The sequence below is a fragment of the Pinus tabuliformis genome, chromosome J (assembly GCF_031772625.1).
Source record: "Pinus tabuliformis cultivar Carrire ecotype Pingquan chromosome J, CPIR1, whole genome shotgun sequence".
Classification (NCBI taxonomy): Eukaryota; Viridiplantae; Streptophyta; class Pinopsida; order Pinales; family Pinaceae; genus Pinus; species Pinus tabuliformis.
This window is the reverse complement of record NC_142295.1, coordinates 1634611546-1634624974: the sequence shown is the minus strand read 5'-3', so window position 1 is coordinate 1634624974 and position 13429 is coordinate 1634611546. Positions and strand designations below refer to the sequence as shown.

At 38.7% G+C, this 13429-nt stretch overlaps 1 protein-coding gene across 1 annotated transcript; it reads right to left on the bottom strand.

Moving 5' to 3' along the window:
• Positions 1–11867: 11867 nt before the first annotated feature.
• LOC149233770 (uncharacterized) lies at positions 11868–13229 on the bottom strand. The gene has a single exon (XM_089382287.1). The coding sequence runs from the start codon at positions 13227–13229 to the stop codon at positions 11868–11870; it is 1362 nt and encodes a 453-aa protein (XP_089238413.1).
• Positions 13230–13429: the final 200 nt, after the last annotated feature.

The following is a 13429-nucleotide window of genomic DNA, read 5'->3' as shown; positions in this document are numbered from 1 at the left end:
CAATGGTTATCAAAAAAAAATTATCCAAAAAATAATTAAAGAAGCCACAACCAAAACTCAAAAAAGAAAATCTCTAGCAAACCCTAAAATATCCTTACCCTATATAAAAGGAACCACAGAGAAAATTGCTAGAATTCTCTCCAAACATAACATCAGAGTTGCCTTCACTCCCCCAAACACCATCAAAAACATGCTTGATTCTGCCAAAGACTTAATAGAACCAAAAAATCACAAAGGAGTATACTCTATTCCATGTTCATGTGGAAAGGTGTACATAGGTGAAACAGGTAGATCAATAGGCATAAGGTTAAAAGAATATATTAATGATATTACAAAAAATAGGTCGGAAAAATTAGCCCTCGCAGAGCATGCATGTTCTTCCTCACACTATATTTGCATGGAACAGGAAAAATTAATTCACAAAGAAGACCATTTATTTAGAAATAAGGGTGAAAGAGGCCATTGAAATTGAGAAATCATCCAACAACATGAACAAAGATGATGGGCTATGACTAAGTAATACCTAGAAACCCTTATTAAATAAAATAAAAAAATAGTATATATATATATATATATATATATATATATATATATATATATATATATAATAACATAATGAATAATTTTTTTTGTTTTGTTTGCTTGTTAAGACTAACCTAAGTACCCACGGGGGATTTGAACCGGTGACCTATCGCAAGGAGTGCCTTAACAGCGCACCCATTCACCGTCAATCCAAAGCCCCGTGGGCTAACATAATGAATAATTAACAAACACTCATAAATTAATTAATATCAAACCTAATCATAACCTAATCATAATTAATACCCTATCTAATTTGAATATATAATTAACATGGTATTTAAATATATAATTAGCAAGAAATTTGAATACATAATAAACAAGGTATTTAAATATATAATTCACAAGAAATTTAAATATACAATTAACAAGAAACTTAAAAATATAATTAACAAACACTCATAAATTAATTAATATTAAACATAATCATAATTACTACCTTAGCTGACTTTCTCATTTAAAATAAAATTAACTAATTAAATATAGAATTAACAAAGCATTTAATATATAAAGATAAGGATTTAATATATAATTAACATGGTATTTAAATATATAATTAACAAGAAACTTAAATATATAATTAATAAGGAATGATAAGGGTTTAATATATCTCTTAATTAGAAATAGATATTGTTGACACCTAATCGTCATGATTGGGTGAAAATATGTAAATAGATAAATAAGTAATATGAACAGTCATCGAGAGATGAAATGAATAGTCTCTCCCTCATGTATATAATGAAGACCTACCTGATGGAATAAGATACACAAATCATTTTTTCCTTGTGGAGTTACTACCTGGTCTGACATGGTATCAGAGCCAACTCCTTTTTTTAGCTTTTATGCCCTTTGTAACTCCCTATTCTTCTCCACTGCTCTCCATTCAAAAGAGTTGTCCATACGCTGCTCCAGAAACATTGGTGTCCATACGCTACTCCATAATATGCTACATACAAAGTGTTGCATACAAAGCGCTGCATACAAAGTGTTGTCCATAATTGTCTGGTGTCCTTTCTGCGCCCTCTAGGCTCCCTGCCATTCCCTCCTAACAGTTCGCACGATTTTTTTGCATGATTGTAACATCCCTCAGTTTTCCAGAAGTGAAGCAGGAGTTTCCCATTCAACTTTCAAATTTTTCTTTTGTGATTTCATATTCTTACTTTTGAGATTTTTTTGCATATCCGCTGGTGCTTTCATAGCTGCTCTATATCATAGACACCTGACAGCTTCTGCAACATTATTTCACCAAAGAAGATTCAATTCTGCTCCGTTAACTCCATTTTGAAGCTAGATTCAACGGAATCTATCTTTTTTGGATCGCTTATTAAGTGGGAGTGAGCTGTTATATTTGAGCATAGAAGTGAACTCTAGAACAATTGCAAGTCCCTGCAGCAGGAAGCTGTATGTTTTCACTGACCATAGTTTCTATCTAGTGGCGTTCTATCCACAAAAAGTTGAGCGTTAATTCCAAACCTGTTTATTGATCGTGGTGTGCTTTAATTATTTGCACGATCGAGGAGTGAAGGTCATTTTATTTCAACGAATTAATGGTGTGCATTCCTTTGTATTCTGAATGCCAGCTGACTGAGAACTGAGACTTGGATGCTCAGTGTGGTAGTGCTTCTCAAGTGGTGTTGTTGTGGAAACGTGTGATAGAATACAAGCTTAGGTGGTGGTCTGTTATGTATTTGCATGGATTGTATGAACGCTTGTTTGACCTTAAACCTGTCACTTGAACTGAGAGGAACCCATGCATTGATATATCTCCTGGTGCATGGTGCATTGATCCTGAGAAGTGTTGCCACTGAGGACTGTTGAGAGTGTTGTTGTGAGTGTCATGTGAGTGAACCCATGACTTTCCAAGGTGTCAACTGTGCCTTAAAATCCACGCTCACTGCCCCTTGGTGATTGTGAGAAGACTTGTCCATTTTTACTGCGTTTTTGGAGTGCTATCCAGTTGAATGCCCTATAAAGTTTTTTGTATTTACATTGTCCAATTCAGAGTGCTATTCAGTTGAATGAACTGTATAGTTTTGTATATTTACAGAGTTGTGTGTATTGACATTATATTTTTCTTTCCCATTAAGAGTACAATTTTGCAGCAAAATTTTTGCAGCAGAAGTTTTTTTTTGTTACAGTATGCATTCAATCATATCCATGGTGGGAATAGTTCTCACTGGCAAGGAGAACTATCCTAAATGGACCCAGATGATAAAACACACCCTCATTTTCAATGAGTTGTGGAAAGGAGTGTGTGTCGGAGACGGAGACAATGAACCTGTACAACCTACCTCAAACAAAGAGCTCATCATTTGGGAAAACAAGAACAGCAAAGCTTATGCATTAATTATAGCATCTGTAAATGAAGAGGTGAGTCACCATATTTCATCATATTCAACTGCCTTTGAAGCCTTACAAAATCTGAAAGAACTCTATGACTCACATTTTTCACTTGAAGTTGTTCAACTCATGATTAAACTCTTCACTCTTCAACTGCAAAATAATGATCCTCTTGCTCTTACATCTGAAGTAATGTCTATAATGCATGATATCAAATCCACTAAGGTTGAATTGGATATTCCTCTTATCGCTTTTCTCAAGGCACTTTATCCTATTTACTCCAATTATCTTGAATCATTGCAAGCAAATGGAAATCTCAAAGATATCACCTTTGACTCTCTTGTGAAAAAGTTTGCTGAAAGACAGAAAACTATTAGAAAGAAGATAGCCCCTGAATCTTTTGAAGAGGCTGTGTGCCTTGCTCATAAAGAAAAGCATCCTGCTCAAGATTCTACAAGAGGAAGAGGTGGTCGAAGAGGAAGAGGAAGATATTTCAGAGGCGGGGGGGCAGACATTCTCAAGGAGAAAAGGCAGATTTGCACTGCATTTGCTGCAAAAGAAATGGATCAGATGATGCCTCTACATGCAAACTACCATGGGACAAAATTGAGCCGAAAAGAAACCAACATAAAGGTAAAACTGATGATACAAACAAAGGTAAAGCACCTGAATCCGCTCACTATGTTGTGGCACAATGTAACATTGGAGTAAATGAAGATTTGTTTAATGCTTCACTTGCTTCTTGGAAAAATGATTGGTTTCTTGATTCAGGAGCAACCTGCCACATGACTCATAGAAAAGATTTTCTTGAAGATTTCACTGACAATGTTGATGGAGCAGTATACTTTGCAGACCAACAAAAAATCAAGCCATCAGGGCTTGGAACAATCAGGATTAAACTACCTGGTCTTCCAGAGTTTCTTCTGCATCATGTTTTGTATCTCCCACAGCTCAAGAGAAACTTGTTGTCCTTGGTCCACATCCGCCAGCAAGGTCACTCCATTCATATGTTTGATGGAAAGCTTGAGGTAAGAAAAGCATCTAACCACTCACTTGTCATGAGGGGAATAGAAGAAGAAAGGCTTCTCAAGCTGCAAGGAACCTCTGCTTGTGCACAACATTTCTCATATAATTCTTATCATGAAGAAGGTACACTTCCATCAAGTTTATTATGGCATGCTAGATTTGGAGATTTGAACTATGACAGTCTCCGCTTGTTGAAGAAAAATGGTGTTGCTGATTTGCCTACAATTCCTAGGAAATTTAAGCAATGTGATGCTTGCATTCTAGGAAAGCATAGCAAACAGTCTTTTCATGATCCACATTCAAGAGCACATAGAAAACTTGAACTCATTCATTGAGATTTGTGTGGTCCAATGCCTGTTCCTTCTGCAAATGGAAATAAATATATCATGACATTTATTGATGACTACACCAAAATGTGTTGGGTTTATTTATTGAAGAACAAATCTGATGCTTTTCAAACATTCAAGAATTTTCATAAATGGATTGAAAATGATGCACAATCTCATATTGGTTCTATGCGCACTAATAATGGAAAAGAATACACATCAAATGAATTTTAAAACTATCTTCCCCAACATGGGATCAAACATCAAATAACTGTGCCTTATAATCCCCAACAGAATGGTGTAGCTGAAATAATGAATAGGAGAATCTTAAATATGGTACGATCCATGCTCCTCTTAAAAAATGTAAAGATAATGTTTTCGGCTAATGATGTTCTATGTGCTGCATTTATAAAGAATAGATGTCCATATAATGTTATAAGAAACAAGACTCCATATGAAATGTGGTATGGACATGTTCCTTCAGTAAAGCATCTCAAGGTCTTTGGTTCCACCTGTTATGCCTTGATACCAAAGGTACATAGAAACAAACTTGGCGCTAGAAATCGTAAGTGTATCTTTCTGGGGTATTCAAATACCTCCAAAGCATACCGTCTCTATGATGAAGTAAATAAAAAGTTTGTTGTATCTAGAGATGTGATTTTTCTTGAATCATCCAAAACTAACAATGTTGTTGAGCGGCAACTTGATCGCTTGGATAGATTCGCAAAAGCAAAATCATTTCAAGAATTTGATAATCAGATTCCACATCTTGAAGGGGGGATTCCTATACTAGATCAACATGTGGAATCTTCTTTTGAAGAACACCATCCCCCACATGAAACTCCAACAATGGAGGATGCTTTAAGTGATGTGATTGATAGAATTGGGAGACTCAATCTTGATTCAGTCCCAACTCAATCAACGGAGCATCCTAGATCATCTGAGAAAGGTCCCCCAAAGTGTCTGACAAAGACACTTGAAAGTGTTCATCCTGATGAGGTTAGAAAAACAGGAACTAGAAATTCAAACCAGCAAAATGGAGGTGATGTGGATGACTCTAATTCACCTATTGATATGGATGTTTCTTATGATTGTGAATTGAACTTGTCTACAGATTTTGAACCAACTTCCTTCAAAGAAGCTGCTTCTCATGATGAATGGAAAGAAGCAATGCAAAAGGAGTATGATGCCCTCATAAAGAACAGCACTTGGAAGCTGGTTGATGCTCCAGTAGGAACCAAACCTATTGGATGTAAGTGGGTCTACAAGAACAATTATAAAGTTGATGGCTCACTTCATAAGCACAAAGCTAGGGTTGTGGCAAAAGGTTTTGCACAAAAGGAAGGGGTCGATTATGAGGAGACTTTTGCCCCCACAACAAAATGGGCTACCATCTGTACACTCTTTGCACTAGCAGCTCAGAACGGTTGGAAAGTCCATCAAATGGATGTAAAAACTGCTTTCCTAAATGGAGATCTAAAAGAGAATGTTTTTATGTCTCAGCCTGAAGGATTTGCTATGAAAGGACATGAACATAAAGTATGCAAACTTGTGAAGTCCTTGTATGGCCTCAAACAAGCACTGCGAGCCTAGTACGAAAATATAACTGAGCATCTTCTGAAACTCAATTTCAAACATTATGATCTTGATGATGCAGCTTTATTTGTCAAGAAAGTTGGAAAAATAGTTGTATACCTTGTGGTATATGTAGATGATCTTTTGATGACAGGGAACAATGAAAGCTACATTGCATCCATAAAGAAGGAATTGGGGAAAAGTTTTGAAATGACTGATTTGGGCTATGTTCATTACTATCTTGGCATTGAAGTAACCCAACATCCGAAGTCCATATTTCTTTCTCAAAAGAAATACATTGGAGATCTGTTGAACAGGTTTGGCATGATAGAATGCAATCCTCTTACTACTCCAATGGAACAAAACTTAAAGCTCACATCTATTGAAGGAAAAGAATTTGAGGATGCAACAAAGTATAGACAGCTTGTAGGAAGTCTCAACTACCTAACTACTACCAGACCAGACATTTCATTTGTTGTTGGAATCCTCTCTAGATTTATGCAAAAGCCTGTGAGGGACATTGGTCTGCTGCAAAAAGAGTTCTAAGGTACTTGAAGGGAACTCAAGACTTTGGAATCAAGTATACATAGGTGGACGACTTCATCTTCATTGGATACTTTGATTCAAACTTTGATGGAGACAAAGAAACTGGGGTATCTACTTCAGGATATGCTATAAGTCTTGGATCAGGAGCTATCTCCTGGAGATCATGCAAACAATCAGTTCCAGCAGATTCCACAACGGAAGCAGAATACGTGGCAGCAGCTGAAGCAACAAAAGAAATTGTTTGGCTAAGGAAAATTCTTGAAGATTTGCAAGTAAAACAAGTAAAATCAACTCCATTGATGATTGACAATACCTCTGCATAAAGTTGGCCAAGAACCCAAAGTTCCATTATCGAACGAAGCATATCAATACTAAATATCATCTAATTCAACATCATGTTGAGGCCAAAACAATCCATCTCTGTCATTGTTCCACAAATGAGCAAATTGCAGACATCTTCACCAAAGCGCTTGGAAGAGAAAAGCTTGAATGATTCAGAACGATGCTTGGACTCACCAACATCCCTTCAGATTAAGGGGGGGAATGTTGACACCTAATCCTCATGATTGGGTGAAAATATGTAAATAGATAAATAAGTAATATAAACAGTCATCGGGAGATGAATTGAACAGTCTCTCCCTCATGTATATAATGAAGACCTACCTGATGGAATAAGATACACAAATCATTTTTGCCTTGTGGAGTTACTGCCTGGCCTGACAGATATAATTTCAAATTAAAAAGGTATTTAAACATATAATTACATGGTATTTACATATATAATTTAACAAGAAATTTAAATATATAATAAATTAATTAATATTAAACCTAATGGTAATTAATACCCTATTTAACTTCCTCAATTAAATAAAATTAATTAAATCTGAATAATTATTAATATTTTTAAAATTTAAATATCAACTCTACCTAAAAAAAATCAATCAATTACAAGTCTCTTTTCTTTTTTTTTGTAAGCTGAGGTGGTACTCTTTCTATTACTGGATAGAAAATAAAACATTACATAGTATCAAAAACATTATAAACTCGCCCTCATGGGGAAACCGAGTAATTAAGCCATCTATAGTTTTTAATGGCGGACCAAAAATAAAAAGCCCAAAGTCTGATAATCCTAGCAAGATAAACAAGATAGTCTTGAGATCTTCTAATTCTACTAGTCTGCATAAAATATACTTTTCTGAACATATCTTTTTTCAAACATCGTCCATTGCAAGTTGCTGGTTTGCTTCTCCATCTGCACCTTGGTGAACTCCCTTCAGCAGCTGTTGTATTTCATATAGTTTCTCCTCTTGCCTCTCCAGAGCAATGCTGATGAAACTCAATTCCCTGCTCATATCAGGGCCGCCCTGCGCAATCTCCATCATCTCAGTAGCAACTTGCTCTAAAGGTTTTGCCAGCAGCCTTTTCATTACCCAGTAAATATGAAGAGATTGTTTAAATAGAGACATTCTGCCCCTGGTGTGGCCTGGATCATGCAGTAGGAATTCCCAGTCCTCCATTTCTTCATCAGATTGGTCTTGGAGAGACTCCTCCTCCAGGTGTTGCATAATTCTTCTAACTTCTGGATTTGTGTTCTGCTGATAAGCCCTCTCTGCCCGACGAATTCTCTGATTCACCATCCTCCTCGTTTTTTTGGCTGGTCCCGCTTCCTACCTGGAGTTCTCGCCTTCCTCATGTGCCTTCCTGCTATGTCCCCGACTCCTTTTACTGCCCGAATCCATACCGCTGCCAAGACCCCTGTCTCTTCTTCTCATGCCGTAACGCCTTACTTTCGCCGCCTGCGGAGCAGGGTGGTCTTCCTTCATCTGCTGATGCTCCTCGTCTGCTAATCCGTCCTGTGCGTTAGACCTTTTGTTCCCCTCACCTCGGGGCTCCTCCTCCTCGGACTCGTCCTCAATCTCCAAAATCTCAGTTGGGTGCTCCTCGTACGCAATTTCCTTACCTTTCTGATTCTTGTTCTTGTCAATTGCACTGTACTGCTCCTCTGTCGTCCTGGTTTTCAGTCGGGTTTCCATGTTAACATAGGTTCTGCCGTAGGGAATACTCTGATGCCAAGTAAACTCTATCTTGTTTTGCTGTCTCTCCGCTGTGTTGTCCGCTACTCGCCAAATTGGGAAAAAACTAAATGACTACTTTTCCTTCCTCGTTTGGATATTTATCGGTTCTCTACCCTCAGCGTATGCCTCAGAATCAACTTTGCCTTGCCGCTGATTACTTTCCGGGATGATGCCTCCTTTGGCCATCATTCTATGATTAACTTCAGCTGTCGGGAGATCTGACATGCCTCTCCACCCTCCTCTCCGATCGCGGGCATTTATTATTTCACATTGGGGATGATCCTGTGCCATTCTCCACGCACGCCGCCAATGTACTACTCTGTACCCTGTCATCATATCGCCCCTCTGTCCAGACGGACCTGTATTCATTAAGCGGGATCTCCACGCCCGCTCATCCATCCAGCTCATTGATCCCCGCATTCTCGCTCGTAGCTTGATCATGGTCTTCATTTATGATTTTTTCCAAGTCCGCCCACTCCCTGCAACCGCGTACCGCTTTCCATTGGCTGTCTACCGCGCTGCCACGACCTTTGCATCCCCAATTCGCCATGAAATCGGTCGCGCGATTCCCTTTCCTTCTGACATGATTGATTAGTTTGTATTCAATCCTTTTCAATAGATCCGCTATCTCTTGGACAATTCCAGCCGTTCGCCAGCTGCTTTTAATCTTTTCCCAATCTCTCCCATTGCTGAGCTTCTTCAGCATTTCAACCGCGATCTGGGAGTCACCAACAATTTCTAAATTGGTGTATCCATTTCTTAAAGCAATTCGCAGCCCCTGGTGAATTGCCCAAAATTCAGCCTCATTGTTCGTCATTTCTCCACCCCAATCAGCGTAAATCCACCTTACCTGCTTATGACTATCCTGGAAAATGCCTCCGAAACCAGCATCGCCAGGGTTCCCTTTCGATGCTCCATCGAAGTTTAATTTGATGAAGTTTTCTCTGGGGTAGCTAAATTTATCAGAGCTTTGGGTTCGCACATTATGTCTGGGGCTCTGCTTGTGATGAACCATCTCAAAATTTAGGTTTAAATTGTTCAAGATCCCCTCCTCAAACTGATTTGCCTTCCAATCCTCCACGTCCCATTTCTCCACCAGGATTGTTTCCCTCATTAGTTTGACCGCTCGTCCCCAAATTATTTCCGGATCCTTTAGTTTATTCTGGAACACTCTGCGGTTCCTCTCTTTCCATATCATCCATAGCACGAACCCTGAGATGAGATTCCATGCTCTGCTGACAACTTTACATTGAAATTTCTCTTTATTCCACTGGAAAATTATTTCCTTGAAATCTCTGGGGCCTATCTCAGATTTGCCAAATATTCTTTTTGTGTCCATCCAAAGTTTCTTTGCGAACGAGCAGTTAATCAGTAGGTGATTTCTGGTCTCCACTTCAGTGTTACAGAGACAACATCTCGGCAGGCCAATAAAGCCTTTTTTTTTAATTCTGTCCGAAGTTAAGATCTTATTTGTAGTTGCAAGCCATATGAATAGGGATACTTTCGGCTACCAGTTGCTTCCCCATATAATCTTCCAATCTACATTCTCCTCAGCTATGGCCTGCGTATCTGTTAAGTAGTATGCCTCTTTGATGGTGAAAGATCCTTTCATGGAGTTCCCCCACCTAAGAAGGTCCCTTCCAGTGCGGGCTCTAATTTTCCTGGAGTCCACCTCTTTCATATAAGCTTCTTGTTGATCTTGACTTAGCTCCCTGTCCCACTCGGTCGGTTCAGTCCATTTTCTCCAGATTCCATCCAGATCATTTTCTTTCCAATAGTCTCTGACACATTTTCGGTCTCCTTCTATTCTTTCCTGAAGCTGTTGGACCCTCTGAATTCTGCTCATCCTTTCTTTCTGCTGCCATTTGTCATCCCAGAAATTAGCTTCCTCTCCACCTCGAATCTCCCAGAATGTATGATTCTCAACCAAGTCTCTGTTTTGACGAGCTAGATCCCAGATTGCTGAACCCCTGGGGGTTTCTCTCTGTCTTAAAATCTCAACTATTGTGTCAGGCATATTGTATTTAGTTTTCCATATGGCTTTCCATAGGTCATTGCCCTCTCTTAACCAGCACCACCAGAGCTTCGCTCCTAACACTTTGTTGAGTTTTTCCGGGTCCCGTAAACCCAATCCCCCTTTTTCCTTCCTCTCTGTTAAATGGCTCCAAGAAACTAGGGCCCATTTTTTCTGCTGATTTCCCCCCCCCCCCCCCCCCCCCAAATAAAATTTCTTATGATCTCTCTAATATTTGCACAGACTCCTAAAGGGGCCGCCATTATCGACAAGGGATATATGGGGATAGCTTGGAGGACTGATTTTGCTAGAACCACCCTTCCTGCTATGTTTAGCACTCGAAAGGCCCAGTTTGCCACTTTGTTTCTCAGCTTGTCCAAGACTCCTTGCCAATTTTTCATCTTTTTGGAAGTGAAGTCCAATAAATTTCCCAAGTATTTCGTAGGAAACTCTCCTCTCTTAAAGCCCAGTAGTCTTATAAGGTGAGTTTTAACCTGTTCCACAGTATTAAATATGAAAATACAAGACTTATCTCTATTGATTTCCAGTCCAGAAGCTTCAGCAAATAAGTCCAGAATTCTCTTAAGGTGTCTCACTTCCTTAAGATTTGGTTCCCCAAATAGCATGATATCATCAACGAATTGCTGATGAGTTAAGGGCAGATTATTTCCCCAAAGCTGTAAACCTTTGATTTTGTTTGCTGCTCGTTCTTTTTTAATAAATCGACCCAGACCTTCAGCTGCTAGTATGAAAAGAAACGGAGATAATGGGTCTCCCTGTCTAATTCCTCTAGACGCATTAAAGGTTTTCGAGGGGGTTCCATTAACAAGAATGGAAAAGTTCGGAGAAGAAATCAAACTATGAATCCACTTAATCCACCTCCTGCTGAAGCCAAAACTTTCAAGGACTTCTTCCAAATAGTTCCAATTCAGTCTGTTATAAGCTTTCGACAGATCTAATTTAATCATCATACCCTTTTGCTTTTTCATTTTTAAAGAGTGAACAACTTCTTGAGTTACTACAAGGCCATCTAGGATTTGTCTACCTTCAACAAAGCCCGTTTGTTCAGCAGATATTAACTTATCCAGTAGGGGTTTCAATCTTTTGGCGATCAAGGATGTTATGATCTTGTAGATAACATTACACAAAGCTATGGGTCTAAAACCATTGGCATCTTCTAAATTATCACCCTTAGGAATCAGAGCATAGAAAGTAGAGTTAATGGCAGGCCATACCTTTTGGTTCATCCGAGATTCTTCTATCAGATCTAGGATCTCCTTTCCCAGAAAGTGCCATCCCGCTTGGTAGAAATCAACTGTGAAGCCATCAGGACCTAGCGCAGTACCTTTCTTCAAAGATTTTACAATTTCTTCTATCTCTTCTAAGTTAACAGCTCTCATCAAGCGCCTTCTTTTGGTCTTCTGTAACTAAACGAGGAATGGCCAAACATATTTCCTTTATTTCTCCCGTTCTGTCAACTTGAGGTTCTGTTAGGATACCTTTATGATGATCCACCAGCACTTGCTCAATCTCACCTTGCTCCACTACTCTATCACCATTCTTATCTTTGATGGATAGAATCCTATTTCTTTGTCTATGTTTAATCATAGCCTGATGAAATAATTTTGTGTTCCTTTCCCCCTCCCTTAACCACTTTATTCTTGATTTTTGCCGCCATAGAACTTCTTCCTGCTTTCGTCTTTCTTCTAGTTTTCCAAGAATTACCCCTTCTTCTCTAATGCTCTCCTCTGTTCGACCTTCCGTTATCATCTTTTGTTGTAGTGATTCCATTTCCCCCTCCAGTTTTTGTTTGTCTTCCATAATGTTACCAAATTCTTCCTTGTTCCATTTCTTAATTCTCCCTTTCAACTCCTTCAGTTTCAATTGAAAAGTATGCATCTTTCCTTTTCCCTCCACTGTACTTTGCGTCCACCATTCTTCCACTTTCTTTATGAATCCTGGGTCCCTTAACCAGAAGGCTTCAAATCTGAACGGTCTTCTTCCACGATTTCTTTTAATATCCACCTCTAGTCTAATAGGCCAATGATCAGATCCAAGGGATGGTATAATCCTTGCTTCGACGAAAACATCCTTGTTCATAATAGCTTCTGATACTAGGAAGCGATCAAGTCTCGATGCTATTTGATTCTTACCTCCCCTCCTATTGTTCCAGGTGCATATCCCATTAATAGTCTGGATGTCTACTAGTCTTAAATCATCTATCAATTCATTGAACATATCCATGAAGTGGTCTGACTTCCTTATCCCTCCTTTTTTCTCCTCTAGGGATCTGATTAAATTAAAATCGCCTCCTATAATCCAAGTAGCCTCTGGATATATTCTACGGATTATTTTCATGCTATTTATAAAACTTTCTTTAAAATCGCCTCCTATAATCCAAGTAGCCTCTGGATATATTCTACGGATTATTTTCATGCTATTTATAAAACTTTCTTTTTCTCCTGGGGAAGGAGGGCCATAAACCCCTGAGATGACAACCTTTTCTTTTGTTCCTACTATCCTACCAATGCCTGTAAGGATTCTATTCATACTGGTCCAGCCTTCTAGGATGATATCGTTTGGATTCCACAAAATTGCAATACCTCCCGCAGAGCCAATAGCGTCTTGCCCCATAACTTCATATTGAAGTTTATTTTTGTCGATTATTCCTTCCAACTGCTGTACTGTAATTTTCGTCTCCTGTAGAATCATAATACTGGGCTTCTCCTTTTTCAATTTCTCTTTCATATATCTCTGTTTTCCTTTACTATTCAAACCCCTAATATTCCAACTGATGACAATCATTTAAAACTTTTGATAGGAGGGGAAGAATACCTCTGGCAGAGGTATCACTTTGCCTGAGTTTATCAACGTTTCTCCCACAGTCTGAATGGTTTCGTTCATCGTTTTCCGACCTCTTTTCCTACTATTTTTGCTAGAGTCGTCCA

What these genes read in the sequence shown, in the direction of transcription:
- LOC149233770 (XM_089382287.1), bottom strand. Translation starts at nt 13,229, where the DNA reads ATGAAAGAGAAATTGAAAAAGGAGAAGCCCAGTATTATGATTCTACAG.